At 35.3% G+C, this 18338-nt stretch overlaps 2 protein-coding genes across 6 annotated transcripts in view; both read right to left on the bottom strand.

The window, feature by feature from the left end:
* Positions 1-9234, bottom strand: part of RhoGAP102A (Rho GTPase activating protein at 102A) — a 56827-nt gene extending 47593 nt beyond the window's left edge. For all 5 annotated transcript variants that reach the window (XM_070287707.1, XM_017178100.3, XM_041776628.2 and 2 more), the window contains exon 1: positions 6963-9234. In XM_070287707.1, coding sequence (XP_070143808.1) covers positions 6963-8817 — 1855 coding nt within the window. In that variant the 5' untranslated portion in view covers positions 8818-9234. The remainder of the gene's footprint in view (positions 1-6962) is intronic.
* Positions 9235-10003: 769 nt separating this feature from the next.
* dpr7 (defective proboscis extension response 7) lies at positions 10004-17997 on the bottom strand. The gene is made up of 8 exons (XM_017163626.3): positions 17553-17997; positions 17360-17475; positions 15465-15675; positions 14019-14069; positions 13844-13946; positions 12077-12264; positions 11847-12018; positions 10004-10119 (listed from the first exon to the last, which is right to left on the bottom strand). The coding sequence occupies exons 1-7, from the start codon at positions 17686-17688 to the stop codon at positions 11894-11896; spliced, it is 930 nt and encodes a 309-aa protein (XP_017019115.1). The 5' UTR covers positions 17689-17997; the 3' UTR covers positions 10004-10119; positions 11847-11893.
* Between the last annotated feature and the right edge of the window lie 341 nt (positions 17998-18338).

Raw genomic sequence — 18338 nt, forward strand, 5'->3', positions numbered from 1 at the left:
AAAGCAGACGTACCCGAGGTACTTAATCCTACCGTAGCCGAGTCTGTCAACGTTCATCCGCTACGGAAAGTCCGACGTCTTCTAGCGTACAGTGATGAGTCCTGTTCACGGCATTCGACGCCTCCGCCTTGTTCAGCAAGCTCTTTACGACAAGTTTTCGCCTCTCCATGGCAATCATCCGCCTCTCCTTGGCACTCATCCGTCTTTCATCGCTCCTCGTCGCTCCAGCATCAACGATCTACGCGGCGCTCTGACGCCCATCCATACCATCGTCCTGTACGGGTTTATTGCAACCCGAGTGATTGCAAGGGGGGGGGAGAATGTTTACGCCAGGAGGCCCCTGCTCCCCCTCTGGCCACCGAGCGTCCAAAAGCTTAAGCGCTCCCAGCTTAGCAACGCTCTCCCGCTCTCCGCTCCTCGGCATTACCGATCGCACGCTCCCGTGTTCCCGATCGTCGCTCGCTTCTAGGGACGGCTACGCCGCTCTAGTTCACGGTTCTCCCGCTCTCCCGCTCTCGCGCCGTTAAGCTGGGCGTCTCGGCCGGCAGCGGGCCCTTAGGCTAAGCTAAGTTTAGTACCGTATATGTATGCTACGGGCACTCCGCCGTTGTCACTTTTCGACCCCCGAATTTTCTGCGTTTTTTCTACTTCGTGGGATAACCTTTTATTGATCCTTTTGCGGAGGATTGAGCAGCCACCCCACTCCTAAACATATATATTCGACCACTATAAATTCCGTACGGTGCGTTTAATATGTCCATGTCCGTCTGTCCGTCCGTCCTTGGCTGTTTTTCAATATTTTTGCATCATTTTTGAGATATACAGGCCTGTTCTAGTTTCCACTCGGAAGTGAATTTAATAACATTTGCGGATTTCCCTTCAACATAAGCGAATTTCCCTTGGTGATTTAAGGACATTTTTTTTTAATTTCCCTTAAATTCCCAAACAAAATCAGCTGGTCGCTTTCAACAAAAGAGTTTGCCTTGTCTAAGATTTGCTAAAAGGGGCTCATTAAATTTTGGTCCGCTGTAGTCTCCAACTCATAAATAATAATGAAGCACTAATTTAATTAATAAAATCGAAGGAATAAGCATTTACGGCTAGAAATAAACATTTTGAAATATTTGTAATCGCAATCAGCTGTTCTGGTTGCAAAATGCTCCAGAATAGAGTTGCCAAGGGGTTTAGAAAAAATTCCCTTCGCATAACATTTTGTTCAGTTTGTAGATTAAATTGGCTGGTATTTTAAACATAAAAACTTTTTCATATATTTTACCTTAATAGCAGATCTTTTAATTGTAAAAAAACATAAAAAGTAATTGTTCAAAATTAATCTTAAACATATGCCGTTTTTTTGAAACGCTGACAACCCTTAAATGGTCCCTCTTAAATACGACACAGCGGCGGCAGATTTGCAATAATGTTGAAGGTTAGAATCGAACCGATTTTAAGGCGCACCCACAAAATAATTATTTATAAATCAAGTATGTTAGTATTAATTAATTCAATTATGCAATAATGTTCCCAAAACCACTAGGATTAAATTACAATTAACATTTGTCATATACATAATCGCATTGTATTTTAAAATAATTAATTTCTGATCTTGCGGATTTGAATCCGCCGGCCAAATGGCACACGAATAGTTTCCGAACGTTTCGCCTGCAAATTAACAGAGACTTAACAGAGGGAAATACGAATCCGTAAACATTTTTCGGAAGTGAACACTAGAACAGGTCAGGGAAATCCGGATCCGAATAAATTTTGTGGAAGTGGAAACTAGAACAGGCCTGATAGCCATTTTATATTATTCCAGAATTTTGAAATTTTATGAAATTTATTTTATTTATCGGACGACTATATCTTATAGCTGCCATAGGAACGATCAGGAAATTAATAGGAAACAAATTTTTAACTTCGGTGCTTTTAAACGTATTTACATCTACTCTGAGATATGAGCGTTTTTTATTATTTTAGAATTTTGGTAAGGATTTCATAAAAATCGGACAACCATATCATATAGCTGCCATAGGAGCGATCGGTAGATGTAGAGAAAATGTAAAGCTGTGAATGTAAAACTGTAACTGTCAAAGCATAGGTAAAATGTAATGAAACTCTGTTTTGTGTGTGTTTTCAAAATTTAAATTTATAATATAAATATCAAAACCAATCTACAAGCGTATAAAAACTTCGGTGTGGCCTTTCTTGTTTTTAATATTAATATTGGCTAAAATCGCCCTGGCCTTTTCGACACATTTAACATACAACGATTGGCATTGATTTTAATAAATTTTGACATTGCTCTGTTGAAATAGAGTCCCAAACCTCTTGGAGCTTATGTTTTAATTCAGACAGGGTTCTTTGAGGCTAATTTTTTATACCCTTGCAGGGTATTATAATTTCAGTCAGAAGTTTGCAACGCAGTGAAGGAGACGTTTCCGACCCTATAAAGTATATATATTCTTGAACAGCATCAACAGCCGAGTCGATCTAGCCATGTCCGTCTGTCCGTCCGTCTGTCCGTCTGTCCGTTTCTACGCAAACTAGTCCCTCAGTTTTAAAGCTATCTAAATGAAACTTTGCATATAGTCTTCTATATACTCTCACCATTTTTTAGATATGGCCATTGTATATTATTTCAGAATTTCAATAAAAATTTCATGAAAATCGGACGACTATATCTTATAGCTGCCATAGGAACGATCGGGAAATTAATAGAAAAAACATTATAACTTCCTTGTTTTTCAACCTATTTTTATCTACTCTGAGATATAAGCTTATATTATTAGTTCAGAACTTTGGTATAAATTTTATGAAAATCGGACAACTATATGATATAGCTGCCATATAAACCGATCGGTAGATGTAGAGAAAATGTAAAACTGGGAATCTAAAACTGTAACTGTCAAACTCTAAACAATAAGTATAGGTAAAATTTAATGAAATAATATCTGCAAGGGTATACAAACTTCGGCGTGCCGAAGTTAGCTTCCTTTCTTGTTAGTTTTCTTTTCATTATTCCCCATATATTCTCGATAAGACTTAGGTCCGGACTATTTGATGGCCAATCTAAGACCTCAATGTTCTTATTCTGCCGCCATGATTTGGTTCGCTTGGCAGTATGAGATGATGAAATATGTATTCGCCACAGTCAGCCAGCTTTGGTATTGATGGCAGAAAGCTTTCTTCTAGTATGTTAACATATTTTTCTGCGTTGACCATCCCATCAATAAAGTGCAGTTGGCTTACTCCTTTGGCAGACATACAACCCCACACCATAATGCGGGCTGGGAACTTAACTGTTCTTTTAAGGCAGTCTTTATGGTAGGCTTCAGTTTTATTACGGATCATTACATCAAATTTAGCTTCATCTCTAAATATGAAAGTGTTCCATTGGCTTTTGAGTCCAGGATATCCGTTCCCGTGACCATTGTAAACGCTTCTTCTCTTGACGAAGCGTAAGCAATGGTTTTTCCTTGGCCTAAGAGCAGAGCTTGCAAAAAACTGTCGACCGTTTCTAGTTGTCTGCATATATCTGTCTCTCTCTCACTCTTTACGAAAAGACTCAGAGAGCACCCGTTCATGAGTTCTTGGAATGAGCTCGCGCGCGTTCAGAGCGAACTCGTTTTTTTCTATTCTGCTTTGTTTCGGTTGTCCCATGAACCGTGGTCAGTGAACAAAAGTCTTTTGCGTATGTATTGGAATACATTCACACGCATAGGCAAGCAAATCCTTAAACGTTTAGTTGCGATTTAAAAACAACATTGTCTAAAACTTTTCTTTTATTTTTAATAGCATTTTGTTATATGGACACTTGTTCACAAAAATAAATAAAAAAAAAAAAAAAAAACAAACAAAGGTGAAGACCGTTCGCGCTGAGCTGTTCGGTCCCTTGGTCTTTGGCTGGCTCTCTGTGTGCGAACGTTTCTCGTCCCGCTCTTTACGCACGGCTCATTGAAAGGCCGAAGTAAAAAGAGTTCAACGAAAAGCGTTCAACAAAAAACCGAAATCAAGACAGCAAAACTCCCTTGCTCTGAGCGAGAGGGAGAGAGTATGATCTTTTTCGGTTTTACTCGCAACGAGAGCACAGGAAAAACCCCGTCGACAGTTATTTGCAAGCTCTGCCTAAGAGTAAGTTAATCTATTAAGTATGTAATATGGTCTTTCACAGTACATACTTTATAAAACTTCAGGCGCGTACACTTACGCTTAACACCTTTTCCGATTATATCAGACCACTCATATGCTATATTTCGTAAATTTTGACGACGATCATCCTTTACAATTACCGCCAGGGCTCTTTTGTCACGTGCTGTTGTTGTCGATTTTCGGCCTCTTTTTGCGATATTATTTTCAATATTGCCATTTTCATCAAATTTGTTTATTATTCCCTGAACGGACGACTTGGCCAGATTAAATTGCTTGGCAGTTTCTTTATGTTGCTCCTTTGCCGATATTATCAGGCTTTCGTCATTCATTTTCGTTTTTTTCTTTTTTTGTTTCCAATAACTTTAAATATGCTGCCCATCATTTTTCGATTTTGATAGGTAACTCAGGTCTGTGTAATTATACTATTTACTAGATAAATTAAAAATGAATGATTTGTGTTAAAGGAGTTTTGTATGTTTTGTAAATAGCTAATAAAATAGAAAATAAATGATTTAAGTGGTATTAACTAAACAAAAAACTAACCACACGAGGACGTGTGAATTGTCAGGAAGGCCGTGCCGGCCAGTTGTTACTCACACAGTGTTACTAGATAAAAAGTTGAAAAAATCTCAAAAAGTTGAAAATTCTCTTCCCACTGAGTGCATCTGAGTTGGGATTTTACGCAGATGTGAAACTCGTGTTCCCACATACATTTCTATATCTACATTCGAAATCCGATTACAGGTGATCGATCAGCTATGCCACATCTATGAGTAAACAATATATTAATATACAGGAAAACACCAACGAGTTTTTTGGGGATGCTTGCAGCTTTGGCGCCACATTTGAAATTCCATATTTCAATTGTTCCTCTCCAACTTTGTTTACATTTTCGTAGATAATGTTCAAATTTTCACTGTTAAGAAAAATAAATCAGAGTTGCTCCGAAAAACCGTCACCTAACTCTAGCCAACAGAAAGACGTCAAATGTAGATGCACAAAGGATGGGATACAAAATGAGAAGTTTCAGACCGGCAAAACCTTATAGACCGTTTGTTCAACGGACGGCGGATGCGAATCAAGCTCTGTGGGTTAAATTCCATATTATTGGCTTCGCCTTGACAGCACTTATCAATACCACTTTCTCCTCGCGGGCAGAAAATTTGTCGATCCTAGAATTATTTTTTTTCTTTCAACTTTCCCTCCATAATGCCTGTAAGAATAATTGAAATTAATTATTGTTATAGCACAATATCAGCTGTTCGTTATGTTCCCACATACATTTCTATATCTACATTCGAAATCCGATTACAGGTGATCGATCAGCTATGCCACATCTATGAGTAAACAATATATTAATATACAGGAAAACACCAACGAGTTTTTTGGGGATGCTTGCAGCTTTGGCGCCACATTTGAAATTCCATATTTCAATTGTTCCTCTCTAACTTTGTTTACATTTTCGTAGATAATGTTCAAATTTTCACTGTTAAGAAAAATAAATCAGAGTTGCTCCGAAAAACCGTCACCTAACTCTAGCCAACAGAAGGACGTCAAATGTAGATGCACAAAGGATGGGATACAAAATGAGAAGTTTCAGACCGGCAAAACCTTATAGACCGTTTGTTCAACGGACGGCGGATGCGAATCAAGCTCTGTGGGTTAAATTCCATATTATTGGCTTCGCCTTGACAGCACTTATCAATACCACTTTCTCCTCGCGGGCAGAAAATTTGTCGATCCTAGAATTATTTTTTTTTCTTTCAACTTTCCCTCCATAATGCCTGTAAGAATAATTGAAATTAATTATTGTTATAGCACAATATCAGCTGTTCGTTATGTTAGTACGGCGTAGTACATTATCAAAACCCAATCCGTTCAAATTCAAATTTGTTAACAAATAGGTATTCAGGTTACCCTTTTCATGGCGTTTCATTGCGTTTCATGGATTTTCCCTAATTTCTTAGGTCACACTGGTTGCAAAGCAAAATATATAGCGTTTGTGCTATCACAATTGTGACAGCGGTTTTTCGTTCGTTTTAAATCGTGAAAAATTAAAGTATTTTAGAATTTTTAATATAATAAAAACTATACATATGTATGTATATATAATATGTATGTATGTTGTCGTCGGTCGTTAATTGTTATCGAACGTCTAGTATTTTGGGGTTGAATATTTTGTAAAGTATTCCAAAAATGTATGGATTTTTAGCCGAAGTTAGAAACAGGCCTACCGAGATCGCCATTATACAATGCCGGGAAAATTTGCTTTTCATTGTCGTGCAAATTTAGGAGAACCCACTGCGGTATGTTAAGACTAACTAGATCCATTTGTGTGAGGTTGAGTTTTGGCTATTTCAGAATAAAACGGTGGAGCTACGCGCTTGTTACCACTACCAGTCTACTCTTCCTTTGGGAATGGGGCAGCCATTAAAGACAAGTTCATGAGAGGCACGACAAATGTCCATATCTCAAATAAGATGAAAATACAGCGATATATATTTTTTTTTTATTTGGTTAATTTTTTCTTTGACAGCTTTATGATTAAGTCGTCCGATCCGGCCCGGATCTAATAATAAAAGAATAGTCAGCAGACTATCTGCAAAGTCTTATTCGGATAGCCTAAAAACTGAGGGAGTACTTTGCGAAGATAGGGACAGACAGACAGACAGAGGGACTCTCGAATTAAGGCTACTTGTCTGATTGAAAGAACGTTTAGAAAGATTTATTCCACGTATTTATGAACTTGATGTAGACTCCAAAGGTCCAAAGTAATATAAATTAAAATAAATAAAAATAACTTTATTACTTACTTATATTTAAAAATTTTTCTTTTACTGTATTTATCGAAGCTCCTGTAATATTATTAGAGTGCCCATGCCCATGCCAAATATTTGAAAGAAAGTGAGAGCTAGAATATAACAATCCGCTTGGAGAAGGTCTCAACAATTTATCTTGAAATTGCCTCGAAGGGCTGGATGGGGATGTGGGAGCAGAGGTGGTGTCTGACACGGATCCACTTAATTTTTGACTCTTTTCCCATTCCATCACCTTTTCTCGTCTCTCATTCTCAGTCTTCATCCATTGAATATGGGCATTTTGTAGATTTATGGAACTGTCGTTGCCCCGTATAAAATCCAACGCAATTAGAGGCCAAGCATCTAAGGTTTGAGTGGCTTTATTTAAGCCATCATCCAATCCCGGCGGATTTATTTCACCTTTTGCCTTGATGTTTCTTAATGTTGAATCATAATTAATAGATCGAAATTTATTATCTGTATCGGTATCGTGAACACTTTTTTTTCTGGCCATTTTTAAATAACGTTTAATTGTATCGCTTACGGATTGTGATATATCTTCGTTATCGATTGAAGTTTTACGGCAATTCTGTGTGTCCTTCTCCTCTGAAGAGTACTGAAGAAATAAAGACTTGCACTCTTCCGCCAAGCGTTTTAATTCACTTAATTGAATAAAATTCGTTTGGGTTCCTGAAGAAGCTAATGCTACAACGCTCTTTATTTTTTGTGAAAATCCCAGACTATTCTTAAGATCCAAATGAAGACAATCGGGCCTAGGTACATATGGTACATTCTTACTAATATCACATTGTTGCAGATTTATAGGATTGGCATTCTTTTGGGATATTAGTATATTTGTACTAGTATCATATTCTTCAATATTTTTGGGATTCTTTAGGGACGTTATATTGTGAGAGAGAGAGCTGTGATTATACGATTTCATAGTGTTATCTAAATTTGTCATATTGGGATTTCTAGACAGTGATGAAACACTGTAGCTTCTATTATTGTGTTTTATATGATTGATTGATTTTGAAGGTTCCATGGAATGTAAGACCCGATGTAGCTGATTCTTTTTTAATGTACTATAGACTTTCTTTAATAAAGTTTTATCGTCCAGAATTTTAGGTGATATATCACCCAGGTTCAATTGTATGCACTCGTCTTGTCCAAATATAATGCTTTCCGATAACAGTTTTAGACGGTTGAGGAGTTCCGTGTGCAAGTCCGAACATGGTGGTTCATGTAGAATATTATTCTTAGAAGTTGAGATTTGTGGTCTCTGGGAAGAAGGAGACGATGTTTGATCAGGTCGTATCGTTTTAGTACCGAGCAACGTTGTTGTTTTATTATATGCATCACGTAGCTTGAGATATGTTTGCAATAATTCAATAATACGATCTTCATTATTGATATATCTTTGATGACTTGAATGACGCGATAATAGTTTTGAACGGCGTTTCGAACTAAGTGTGGCACCCGGGTATGAACCTTTTCGTCGCCAGTGCAGAAATCTTGGTTCAGAAGCACATACACGCTGAAAATGTGCCTCGATTTGGGCAATGTTATTGGGACTATCTTCAGAAATGAGCTTACGACCGGCGTCTGTCATGTAACGCCATGTTTTTCGCGTTAGGAGCCAGCGTTCCCTTTTCTTCTCTTTAGTGCTACAGCGACGTAGTTTGTTTCCAATATATGATGAGTTGTGGGCAAAGGATAATGACGAAGGGGGGGCTAGTCTTCCTGCATCTTCCGTGTATATCTTTTCGAGCGCGTCGTCCAAGGGTCCCGATCTTTTCTTTATAACTGTCACAGGATTTCGCAGGGTCGAAAAAGCTTTCGAGTGCTTTTCTCTTTTGTTTTTTTCCATATTTTGATATTTTAATAATGTATTTTTTATTAATTATGAAAATTGTTCAATTGCACCATGTTTGTACCATTTGTTAGATATTCTTAATAAAGTTTAGTGATTTAAATTGATATTTGTGTAACTTCTATGATGTATTTTTTATTTTGTTAATTTAATTACCGGATTTATTACTTTTATTCACATTGTAAATGTTTTCACTTATTGTTACATATTTATTTATATATTATTTGGATATATTTTTTGTTATTTAATATTTTTATGTTTTCATTTATTTGCATTTACAAATTTTGTATTCGAATTTTTACTTAATATTTGTGGTGTATTTATTTAAATATCATCCTTATTCATATTGCTTTGATTATTTATTATTTAAAGCATTCTCGTAAAGACAGAATAATATTCCCGAAGTAAGATATTTTAAAGGTCGTGTGTAGTAAACACACAGGCGTGTTATTTATAAATAAATGTTTCACATTCGATATTTCTTGGTCTTTGATCGCGTATATGTATGTATTTATGTATATATTATGCTTATTACAAATCACAACCCTATCTATATTTCTTGAAATTTAATGTATCAATTTTAATTATTTATTTATTATTCAAACTTATGAAAAAATTAAAAATATTTGAAACTGTTCCGGAGACTGCTCAACCTGAGAACATTAGCACGAAGAATAAACGGCAAGAAGTACATATTTAGAGCAAAAACTGTTCCAAGAAAATATAAATATATAAGACATTTCGAAAAAATTTCAAGAAGAAAAATGTATTTCTGAATGTATTTGTATGTATTCAAAAATATGCAAGCAGTTTGCTTCTTATATACACAAAGAATTCTCATTTTCAGAGCACCAGACATGGAAGACTTTCACTGATTTCTATATATGATATGAACATATCTTTTGTATTTTACAAATATAAACACAATTATTATCACTGATTGTATCTAATTTTATAAATATGTTTACATATACCTACTTGGATAATTCTGATGTAGTGAAATAACTATCTCAATAATTTCACTGTTGTTTTGGGAGAGAAGCTTCTGAGATACTTACCATTGCTAAAAGCTACTCGCATACACCAGCGGTCGAAACAATAGAAATAAATGGAAAATGTATCATGCCCCCATAATTTTATAGAAAAGGGATTTTTTAACAATTTTTTTATATTATACATTAATATTTGTTTTTATATATATTTATTTCGTATGTATTACTATAGGAATTATAATTAATTGTTTGTATTTGTATTGAATATTCTTACAAACGCGTTCGTTCCACTGGAATATGTTGTTCTCTGAAATTAGGATAAGTATTATTAGGATAAGTATCAACAAAGTGAAGTTTTGTAAACATATATAAACATATATATGTATATATATATACATATATAAATAAAACCAGTTTTATGTTGGGACAATATGAATAAATTTTTATATGTACACATATATAGTGTGAACTATCGATAAGCTTCCATGTCGAGCCCATACACCCAGAAAAAAAAGAATTCGTTTTTTTCGAGATTTTTATACCCTTGCAGGGTATTATAATTTCAGTCAGAAGTTTGCAACGCAGTGAAGGAGACGTTTCCGACCCTATAAAGTATATATATTCTTGATCAGCATCAACAGCCGAGTCGATCTAGCCATGTCCGTCTGTCCGTCTGTCCATCTGTCCGTCTGTCCGTCTGTCTGTTTCTACGCAAACTAGTCCCTCAGTTTTAAAGCTATCTGAATGAAACTTTGCATAGAGTCTTCTATATACTATCACTGCTATATATGTCGGAACGGGCCGGATCGGACGACTATATCATATAGCTCCCATACAAATGTTCGATAAATTTTTAGAAAAAAAATTATAACTTGGCTGTTTTCAATATTTTTGCATCATTTTTGAGATATAGCCATTTTATATTATTACAGAATTTTGGTAAAAATTTTATGAAAATCGGACGACTATATCTTATAGCTGCCATAGGAACGATCGGAAAAAGAATAGGAAAAAAATTATAACTTCGTTGTTTTTCAACATATTCTTATCTACTTTTAGATATAAGCTTCTCTTATTATTTCAGAATTTTGGTAACATTTTAATGAAAATCGGACAACTATATCATATAGCTGTCATATAAACGATCTGTAAATGTGGAGAAAATGTAAAGCTGGGAATGTAAAACTGTAACTGTCAAACTGTAAACATAATAAGTATAAGTAAAATGTAATGAAACTCTGTTTTGTGAGTGTTTTCAGCATTTAAATTTATAATATAAACATCAAAACCAATCTGCAAGGGTATACAAACTTCGGTGTGCCGAAGTTAGCTTCCTTTCTTGTTTTTTATTCAAAAAGAACCAATCTTTAAATGAGTAGTAATAACTCTCAATGAGACGGTCGGCCTTTGCTTCATGCGGTACATAAAATTAAGATAAGGGGATGGAAAAAACCCGCGCGCACATTATTGACTGAAAGCGGAGCAATAAGCTTGCAGAAACAAGCTTACATTGAGAGCTGAGCTAAGCTTATCCGCGCAGCTCTGTTTGATCGATCAGGAATGTTTGATTATTTCAACAGCGGACGCTGTTTGAATTTTCCTGAAGAGCGCCTAAACATAGCAACATGCTTTTTTTACCAGTTAATTAAAAGGATCAAGTATTTCTATATGTTCATATAATTTAAGTCAGAAGTTTTCAACGCAGCGAAGATGACATTTTCGATCGTATAAAGTATATATATTCTTGATCAGCACCAACAGCCGAATCGATCTAGCCAGGGGTCGGAAACGTCTCCTTCACTGCGTTGCAAACTTCTGACTGAAATTATAATACCCTGCAAGGGTATACAAATAAATTAAAGTAAAAAGCATATTAGTTCACTGGCTCTAGTTCAATATATTAGTAAGCTGCCCAAAAAGGGGGCATTCTTTTAGGGTCCCAATATTATTATTAAACTTCAATTAAATTCGAATATTCAAATATTCGATGGCAATAAACTCTAAATAAAAGTTCACGATGTAAAATAAACTTACCCTTAAAAATATTTTATTTAGATTATTTAAAATTTTTTTTAGCATAGTCATCTCTCCTTAAAACTTGAAATATATAACAATATTTTGACTGATATGAATTTAATAATCATTGCAGTAGTGTTAGCCTTTTTGCCATTGGCAGCACTAGTTTGCATTGCCGCTGGCTGTTCACCTGAAAAAAAAAATATTTTTAAATATGTGCATACATACATATAAGATTTAATATTTACCTGTCAATACATGAACCCTAACTGAAGCTGGTATAGCTCCATTTGGAACGCAAGTATAATTCCCCGAGTCCTTTAAGGAAGCTCGCGTCAACATCAAGCGACTTGTTGTTCCAATATCTGTTTTTTCGGTCTCCAAGCTTATGCCGCCGCGAAGGGAATCAAAATCGACAATCGATGATTCATGGTACCTTTAAATATTTATTTAATTATATTAATAAAACATTTTTTCTAATATTTGTTATTTTATTAATAAATATACAATATTATGTATACATAGAGTCAAGCGAAAAAAATGTAACAGGTATAAGGGGGAACTCATACGCAGTAGCTCTTTTAGAGCTCTTTCCGTTATGAGTTTGGAGAGGCTCCAGCCGTTTTCTACAATTTTAAGTAATATATAGCAGGTATAAGATATAATCGTCCGACTTTCTCAAAACTATCAAAATTTTAGACTAGGAAGGGAACAACAAGGGAAAGTCGCTTATGTCAAAGGGAAATCCGCACTGTACTGAATGAAATTATTTCTTAATTAAGGGGGGATATACATGTAAGCGGTCAAAATTTGGCCATTTTTCGTAAAATTTTTTTTATAAGAAATAGTCAAGCAATCGTCGTGAAACTTTGGATATAGGTAAAAGTAGAATCAGAAATGATAAAAAAAATTAGTTATAAACAATATTTTACAAAATGGCGGATTTATGGAACATATGCCGTAGCGCCTCGAGCTTTAAGTTGCCGTGCTATGGACACGATAGAGCTCGTAATTCCTGTCCAAAATCCGTAAACTAAATTTTTTTGTATTTACTACACCTATATCTTCTATTTGAACCTAAAAAATCAAAATGAAATCAAGACAAAAAAATTAAATTTTGATTTAAAGGAAAAAATGTCATTTTCAGGTGATCAGTTTTCACTTCCCACCCTCTTAAAAAATAGTAATACTCAGTTTTATAACAACCATGTAGGTTCAAATAGAAGATCATTTCATGCTGATCATAATAAAATTTGATTCACTCTGATATGTTACGTAGTTTTTTGTGAATCGTGTCCATAGCATAGGTAAAAATGCACAAATTTAAAGCTGAAAGAAAAAGACGTTTAAAGTTTTTGATGCGCCCACGTTAACACTTGTATACTTTGCTTGCATACTTAATTTGAGGCACTTAAAGTTGGAATTCGATGATGAAACTTACAGAGTATATTCTTTAAGTAATAAACTATTTTTTAAACAAAAAAAAAATTTGCCAAAAAAAAATTTGGTTTACATGTATATCCCCCCTTAAGTAGTTGACTTTCGCACACCTAGGCTCATTATCACTACTTGGTCGACCGTCCACAATGATTAACTAGATTTCAGTTGACATTTCGGTCATGGAAAACAACGAAAAAAAAACCAACATATGACATATAAAATATTTATAGGAAAAACCACCTAACTTTTTCTGATTTTCCTCAGCCTTCATATCAATAGACCTATCGCTCATTTGACAGCTATTTGAAATAATATTTCGATTCGAAAACGGCGAAATTAAATGTTGTCTATTGCAGCAATATAAGAGGTGCAATCCGGCCCATTCTGTTACTAATTAAAAAGATTCTGAAAATGAATATACATTATAGGGTCGGAAATGACTTCTTCAGTGCGTTGCAAACTTGTAACTGAAATTGTCATTCTATGAAAGGGTATAAGGAAATCTATGACTAAATTATTAAGATGATACAAGAACCATATTCGACAGTAGCTTCATACTTGTCTTCTAATCATACCATAACACTGAAGATGCATGTATGTTTACTGAACACGCCAAAGCAATGGTGCTATCACGCTTTACGTGAATTTCTGTCGAGCCCAGGATTTTCGCTCGCGCGGCTTTTGAAGATGAAAAAATTAAATAAGAATTAATACAATCAATTTTCAACGTTTATTATAAGGAAGATTTACCTTTTGAATCGTAATACCGTCTATCCGTTTTTAGGTTTTGAAATTCATTATCTGCAAATTGGAAGTTGTATTTTTAAATATATGTATATATATTTATCATAAATATTAGTTATTCACAAAAATGTATAGATTTATTTTTAAATGTAAGTGCAGTGTAACAGTATTCCACAGAAGAATATATAAATCAAAATGTTATACTGTCTTCCACTCAGTGCATTTGTGTGGAACAGTTGGGATTTTTCACAAATGTGAAACTCGTGTTCCCACAGAACATGCATCTGCGTCCGCACCCGAATACAGCTGATCGATCAGCTGTGTCCCTTCGGAAGCGTAAACAAAGATGGCTGAAGCGGCTATTTAGGCTGTTTAACAACAGCAGAACCACAGTTTGCGTCAGATTTTATCCGCTTTAACTTAAAATAAATTAGATGACGAGGAATTTGAGTTATTTTAATGATTTTTCTCTAACTAAGAGCAAATGCACCAAATAGAGTGTGTATCCCAAAAGTTATATAATAAAGTAGAAGTAAGCGTTTTATATTAAATAGTAGAAATTGGGGAAATTTTTGGGCAAGAATATACAGGAAAACACCAACAAGTTATTTGGGGATGCTTGCAGCTTTGGCGCCACATTTTAAATTCCATATTTCAATTGTTCCTCGCGATCTTTGTTTACATTTTCGTAGTGAAATGGTAAAATTTTCACTGATAAGCCTAGTACTCTGACGAGAAAAACCCGCTGTCTAAATTAGACAGCGGAATCGCTGTTTATTTCGCTACCGAGCTAGTATGACCAAAAAAAATTAAGGAAAATCCTGAAATGCCACGAAAATGTACTTTTTAAGGCGTTTAAGGATTTTCTTTGGTCACACTGGACAGCTGTTTGTAAACAAATATTCAAAAAAAATATTAAAAATATTAATAAATATGGCATTAAAATGCCCTTTGTGGGTTAAATTCCATATTATGGGCTTCCCCTTGACAGCCCCTATCAATGCCACCTTTTCCCTTCAACTTTCCCTCCATTAGGGGTGTCTAAATAAATCAAATGAATTATTAAGACAGCGCGATATCAGCTGTTTACTATCTTGATCTGGCAACGCCATTCAATTTTCGCAGGCTTCATTTTCGTCGTCAGAGTACCGGAAAAAACGACGTGGCTAAAAGTTCTTCTTCTTCTTTTTTCGACACCGTTTTTTTTTTATATGGAGTTTGGCCGCTGTCTAAATTTATACAGCGGATTTTTTACTAGATCAGATTACTAGGCTTTGGAAGAAGAAATCAGAGCTGCACCAAAAAAATTCGTTTAACTATCGCCAAAAAACGGTGGTTAAATTTAGATGCACTCGGATGCGGAACAAAATGAGAAACTTCGGAATGGGAAGTCCCTATACTGCTTTCTGGCTATTATTGAAAAACTAATTTGTTTATGGATTAAATTCTTACCTGTTACTTCCAGAAAAACAGCTAAATTAATTTTTGGCTCGGTATTCACTTGGCACTCATAAACACCGCTGTCGCGTAGTTGGGCATAATCAATCTTTAAGTCCCAATCTTCACTGCTTGGTGGATGTATTACTGAAAATCGTTGATCGCCGGTATATGTATATATATTTGTTGTGAGAATGTGAAGATCTCGCTTACGCATCCATGATACCTGACAAAGAAGAATTCGGATTTTAGGATGATATTGGCAAATTTTTCCGCCTCTCGTTATCTCCGCTATTCTGCAATGGCATACGGCTAATGCACAAACATATTGTGACGCTCCGCGCACAAGAAATGCGATTAAAGAAAATAAATAGGTTAAACTGAAATATGTAAATAAAACCAAAACTGAAGTCTGAGCAGACTTTCGAGTCCAACAACAATTCTCTGAGCAGACTATCGAGTCCCACGAGCAACGCTCTTCACACGGAATGGCGCGTCCGACAACAACAACACGCCGCAACTCCGACCGAAGCAGACAACCACTCTTCTCTCTCTTTCCCAGGCACGAGCTGCCACCGGCGAACTACAGACGCGAGAAGACTAACCGGGACGCGGGAAGCCAACACACACCGCCGCGCCGGGACCCACAGAGCCGATCTCACTCTGCAACACGAGTCGCCGATTGTCATCTCACGCAGCCCAATTTTACTCGAATCTCCTAACTGGAACATTTCGTTAATAAACCGTACTCTTACTCTTTACTGTATATATCTCTCGAGTTCTCCCTGGGGGGCAAACGGTTTAGGGAAATCTTTTACAGCAACCACACCTGAATCAAACAAATATTTCCTGAGCGAACCCTGGACGTCCCGCTAAGCTACCCTCGGACGACAGACCGTTACAATATTCACACGAGCGTTGGTGAACAGCCAACTGAAAAAATTGTTGGACATGCAGTCCATTGAACGCGAATTTTCGGCAGCCTTGAAGGAGCTGCAAAATACAATTTAAAATTGTCTTACATGCCTAGCTCTGTCCGGCCTTTCTACTGAGAATTGAGACTGCCTCCTGGTTTATTTGTGCTCCAGGAAACTTCCAAAGCTGTCATTTTCACTATGGGAGGAATCCACCCAACATAAAACCGAAATTCATACGTGGCTAAACCTTTATTCATTTCTAACGGAGCGCCATATAACTCTCATTTGCTTAATTTTGAAGCTGACTTTACTTTGTGTAAATACTAATATGTTGCTTGATATGTGCGTCTAATTCTAACAATTCGTTAATGTAGCAGATGATGTTTTCGTTTGGGTTTTAGAAAGAATGTTCAACATTCAATAGTTTTAAGGAAATGTTTAACTTTGTCAAGTGAGTGTCTATATCCACGTAAAGAGGCGAATTCAGGACATTTTGTCTCATCGTGCGCTTCGTGCGACTTTTCCCGTAATTTTATTTCTTTTAAACCAATCTCTTGATCAGAAAAAAGCCGTGCTAGACCTGTAGCATAATCAAAAGGGACTTCGAGGCTTTAATACTTGTAAAACTTTCCATAGAGCGCTCGCTGTTACAATTGTGATAGCACAATCGCTATATATTTTGCTCGGTAAACAGTGTAACCAAAGAAATTAAGGAAACGCCATGAAAAGGGCCATGAACAGTTGTTTGAAAAAACAAAAATGTATACTTAATATGGCATTAAAATGCCCTTTGTGAATTAAATCCAAATTTTTGCAGATATAATTTTCGATATGATAGTACCCGCAAAAACGACGAGAGAAACAATTTTTTTCTTCCTTTTTTCGCAGCGTTTTTTTATATGGAGTATGGCCTCTGTCACAATTGTGACAGTTCTCGTTCTCTCAGTACTAGACTTTAAACTTTAATACCCTGCTTCGGTATAATAATCTTACCGTGCGGTTTCCCTTGTTTTTAACACGACATCTTAATATAGCAATTTCATCAACTACAGCTGAGACATTCCTAGGGCTTATATCATCGAAAAAAGGCCGACCCGAATTGACCAAATCTAAATATAAATATATATTAAAGTTAATAAGAATTATTACTTATACTTTATACATACATATTGCTATAAAAACTTACCGTTCAGGTTTAAATATGTTGAAGCACTGATATGCTGAAGGCATATGTTGAAATTTAATATAAAAAAAAGTAATGACTTGATTTTGCTAACAGAATAATGGGTCGAATATGTATTATTTTTGCCAAGGGTCGTCATTTTGGTTTTAGTTCAACAATCATTGTTTATTATTCAAAATGTAGCGGTGTATTCCAAATAGTTGTCCATTTATATATTCATTTTGGCTAACACAAAAACGAATGTTGTTAACGAAATGGATATTCATTACTTGACTGATTATTTTAAATTAAATAGTTGAACACTCCTTATCTGGCATTGTGATAGGGATTCATAGACGCTCTTCATATCTCGAAATTTCACTTCACTTGGGATAAGTTATATTATTTTTGTTATAAGCTATATCGGCTTAGGTGGTATCGAAAACTTTTTTTCTCAATATTAAGCTTATTTCAACCCCCTAAAGTCCTGAATATAAAAGAGCTTTTTATTGAAAACTTAAAGTTGTCATTGCATCCCTGAAAAACACGTCTGCGCATGCCCAAAAAGTATACATATATTTACATTGTAATCTTGTTTATTATTTACTCTAACCACGGAACGTAAAATGTATCAAATTTATCTAAGAAGAACCAAAAAAACAAATGATATTTTTAACGATGAATTTTAAAATAGTATAATAATAACAAACTTTTAAAACTTAAAAATGTAAAAAGATGTTCCATAAATAAATTATAAAATATGTTATTTGATATATTTTTTTTAAATTAAAGCCTGGTACTAACATAAGA

This window comes from Drosophila kikkawai, chromosome 4 (genome assembly GCF_030179895.1).
Source record: "Drosophila kikkawai strain 14028-0561.14 chromosome 4, DkikHiC1v2, whole genome shotgun sequence".
NCBI classification, from domain to species: Eukaryota; Metazoa; Arthropoda; class Insecta; order Diptera; family Drosophilidae; genus Drosophila; species Drosophila kikkawai.

What these genes read in the sequence shown, in the direction of transcription:
- dpr7 (XM_017163626.3), bottom strand. Translation starts at nt 17,688, where the DNA reads ATGACGACCCTTGGCAAAAATAATACATATTCGACCCATTATTCTGTT. An exon ending in TGTTTTTCTGGAAGTAACAG is followed by an intron (nt 14,070 to 15,464) that starts GTAAGAATTTAA and finishes TCCAATTTGCAG; the next exon opens with ATAATGAATTTCAAAACCTA. An exon ending in TAGGGTTCATGTATTGACAG is followed by an intron (nt 12,019 to 12,076) that starts GTAAATATTAAA and finishes TTTTTTTTTCAG; the next exon opens with GTGAACAGCCAGCGGCAATG.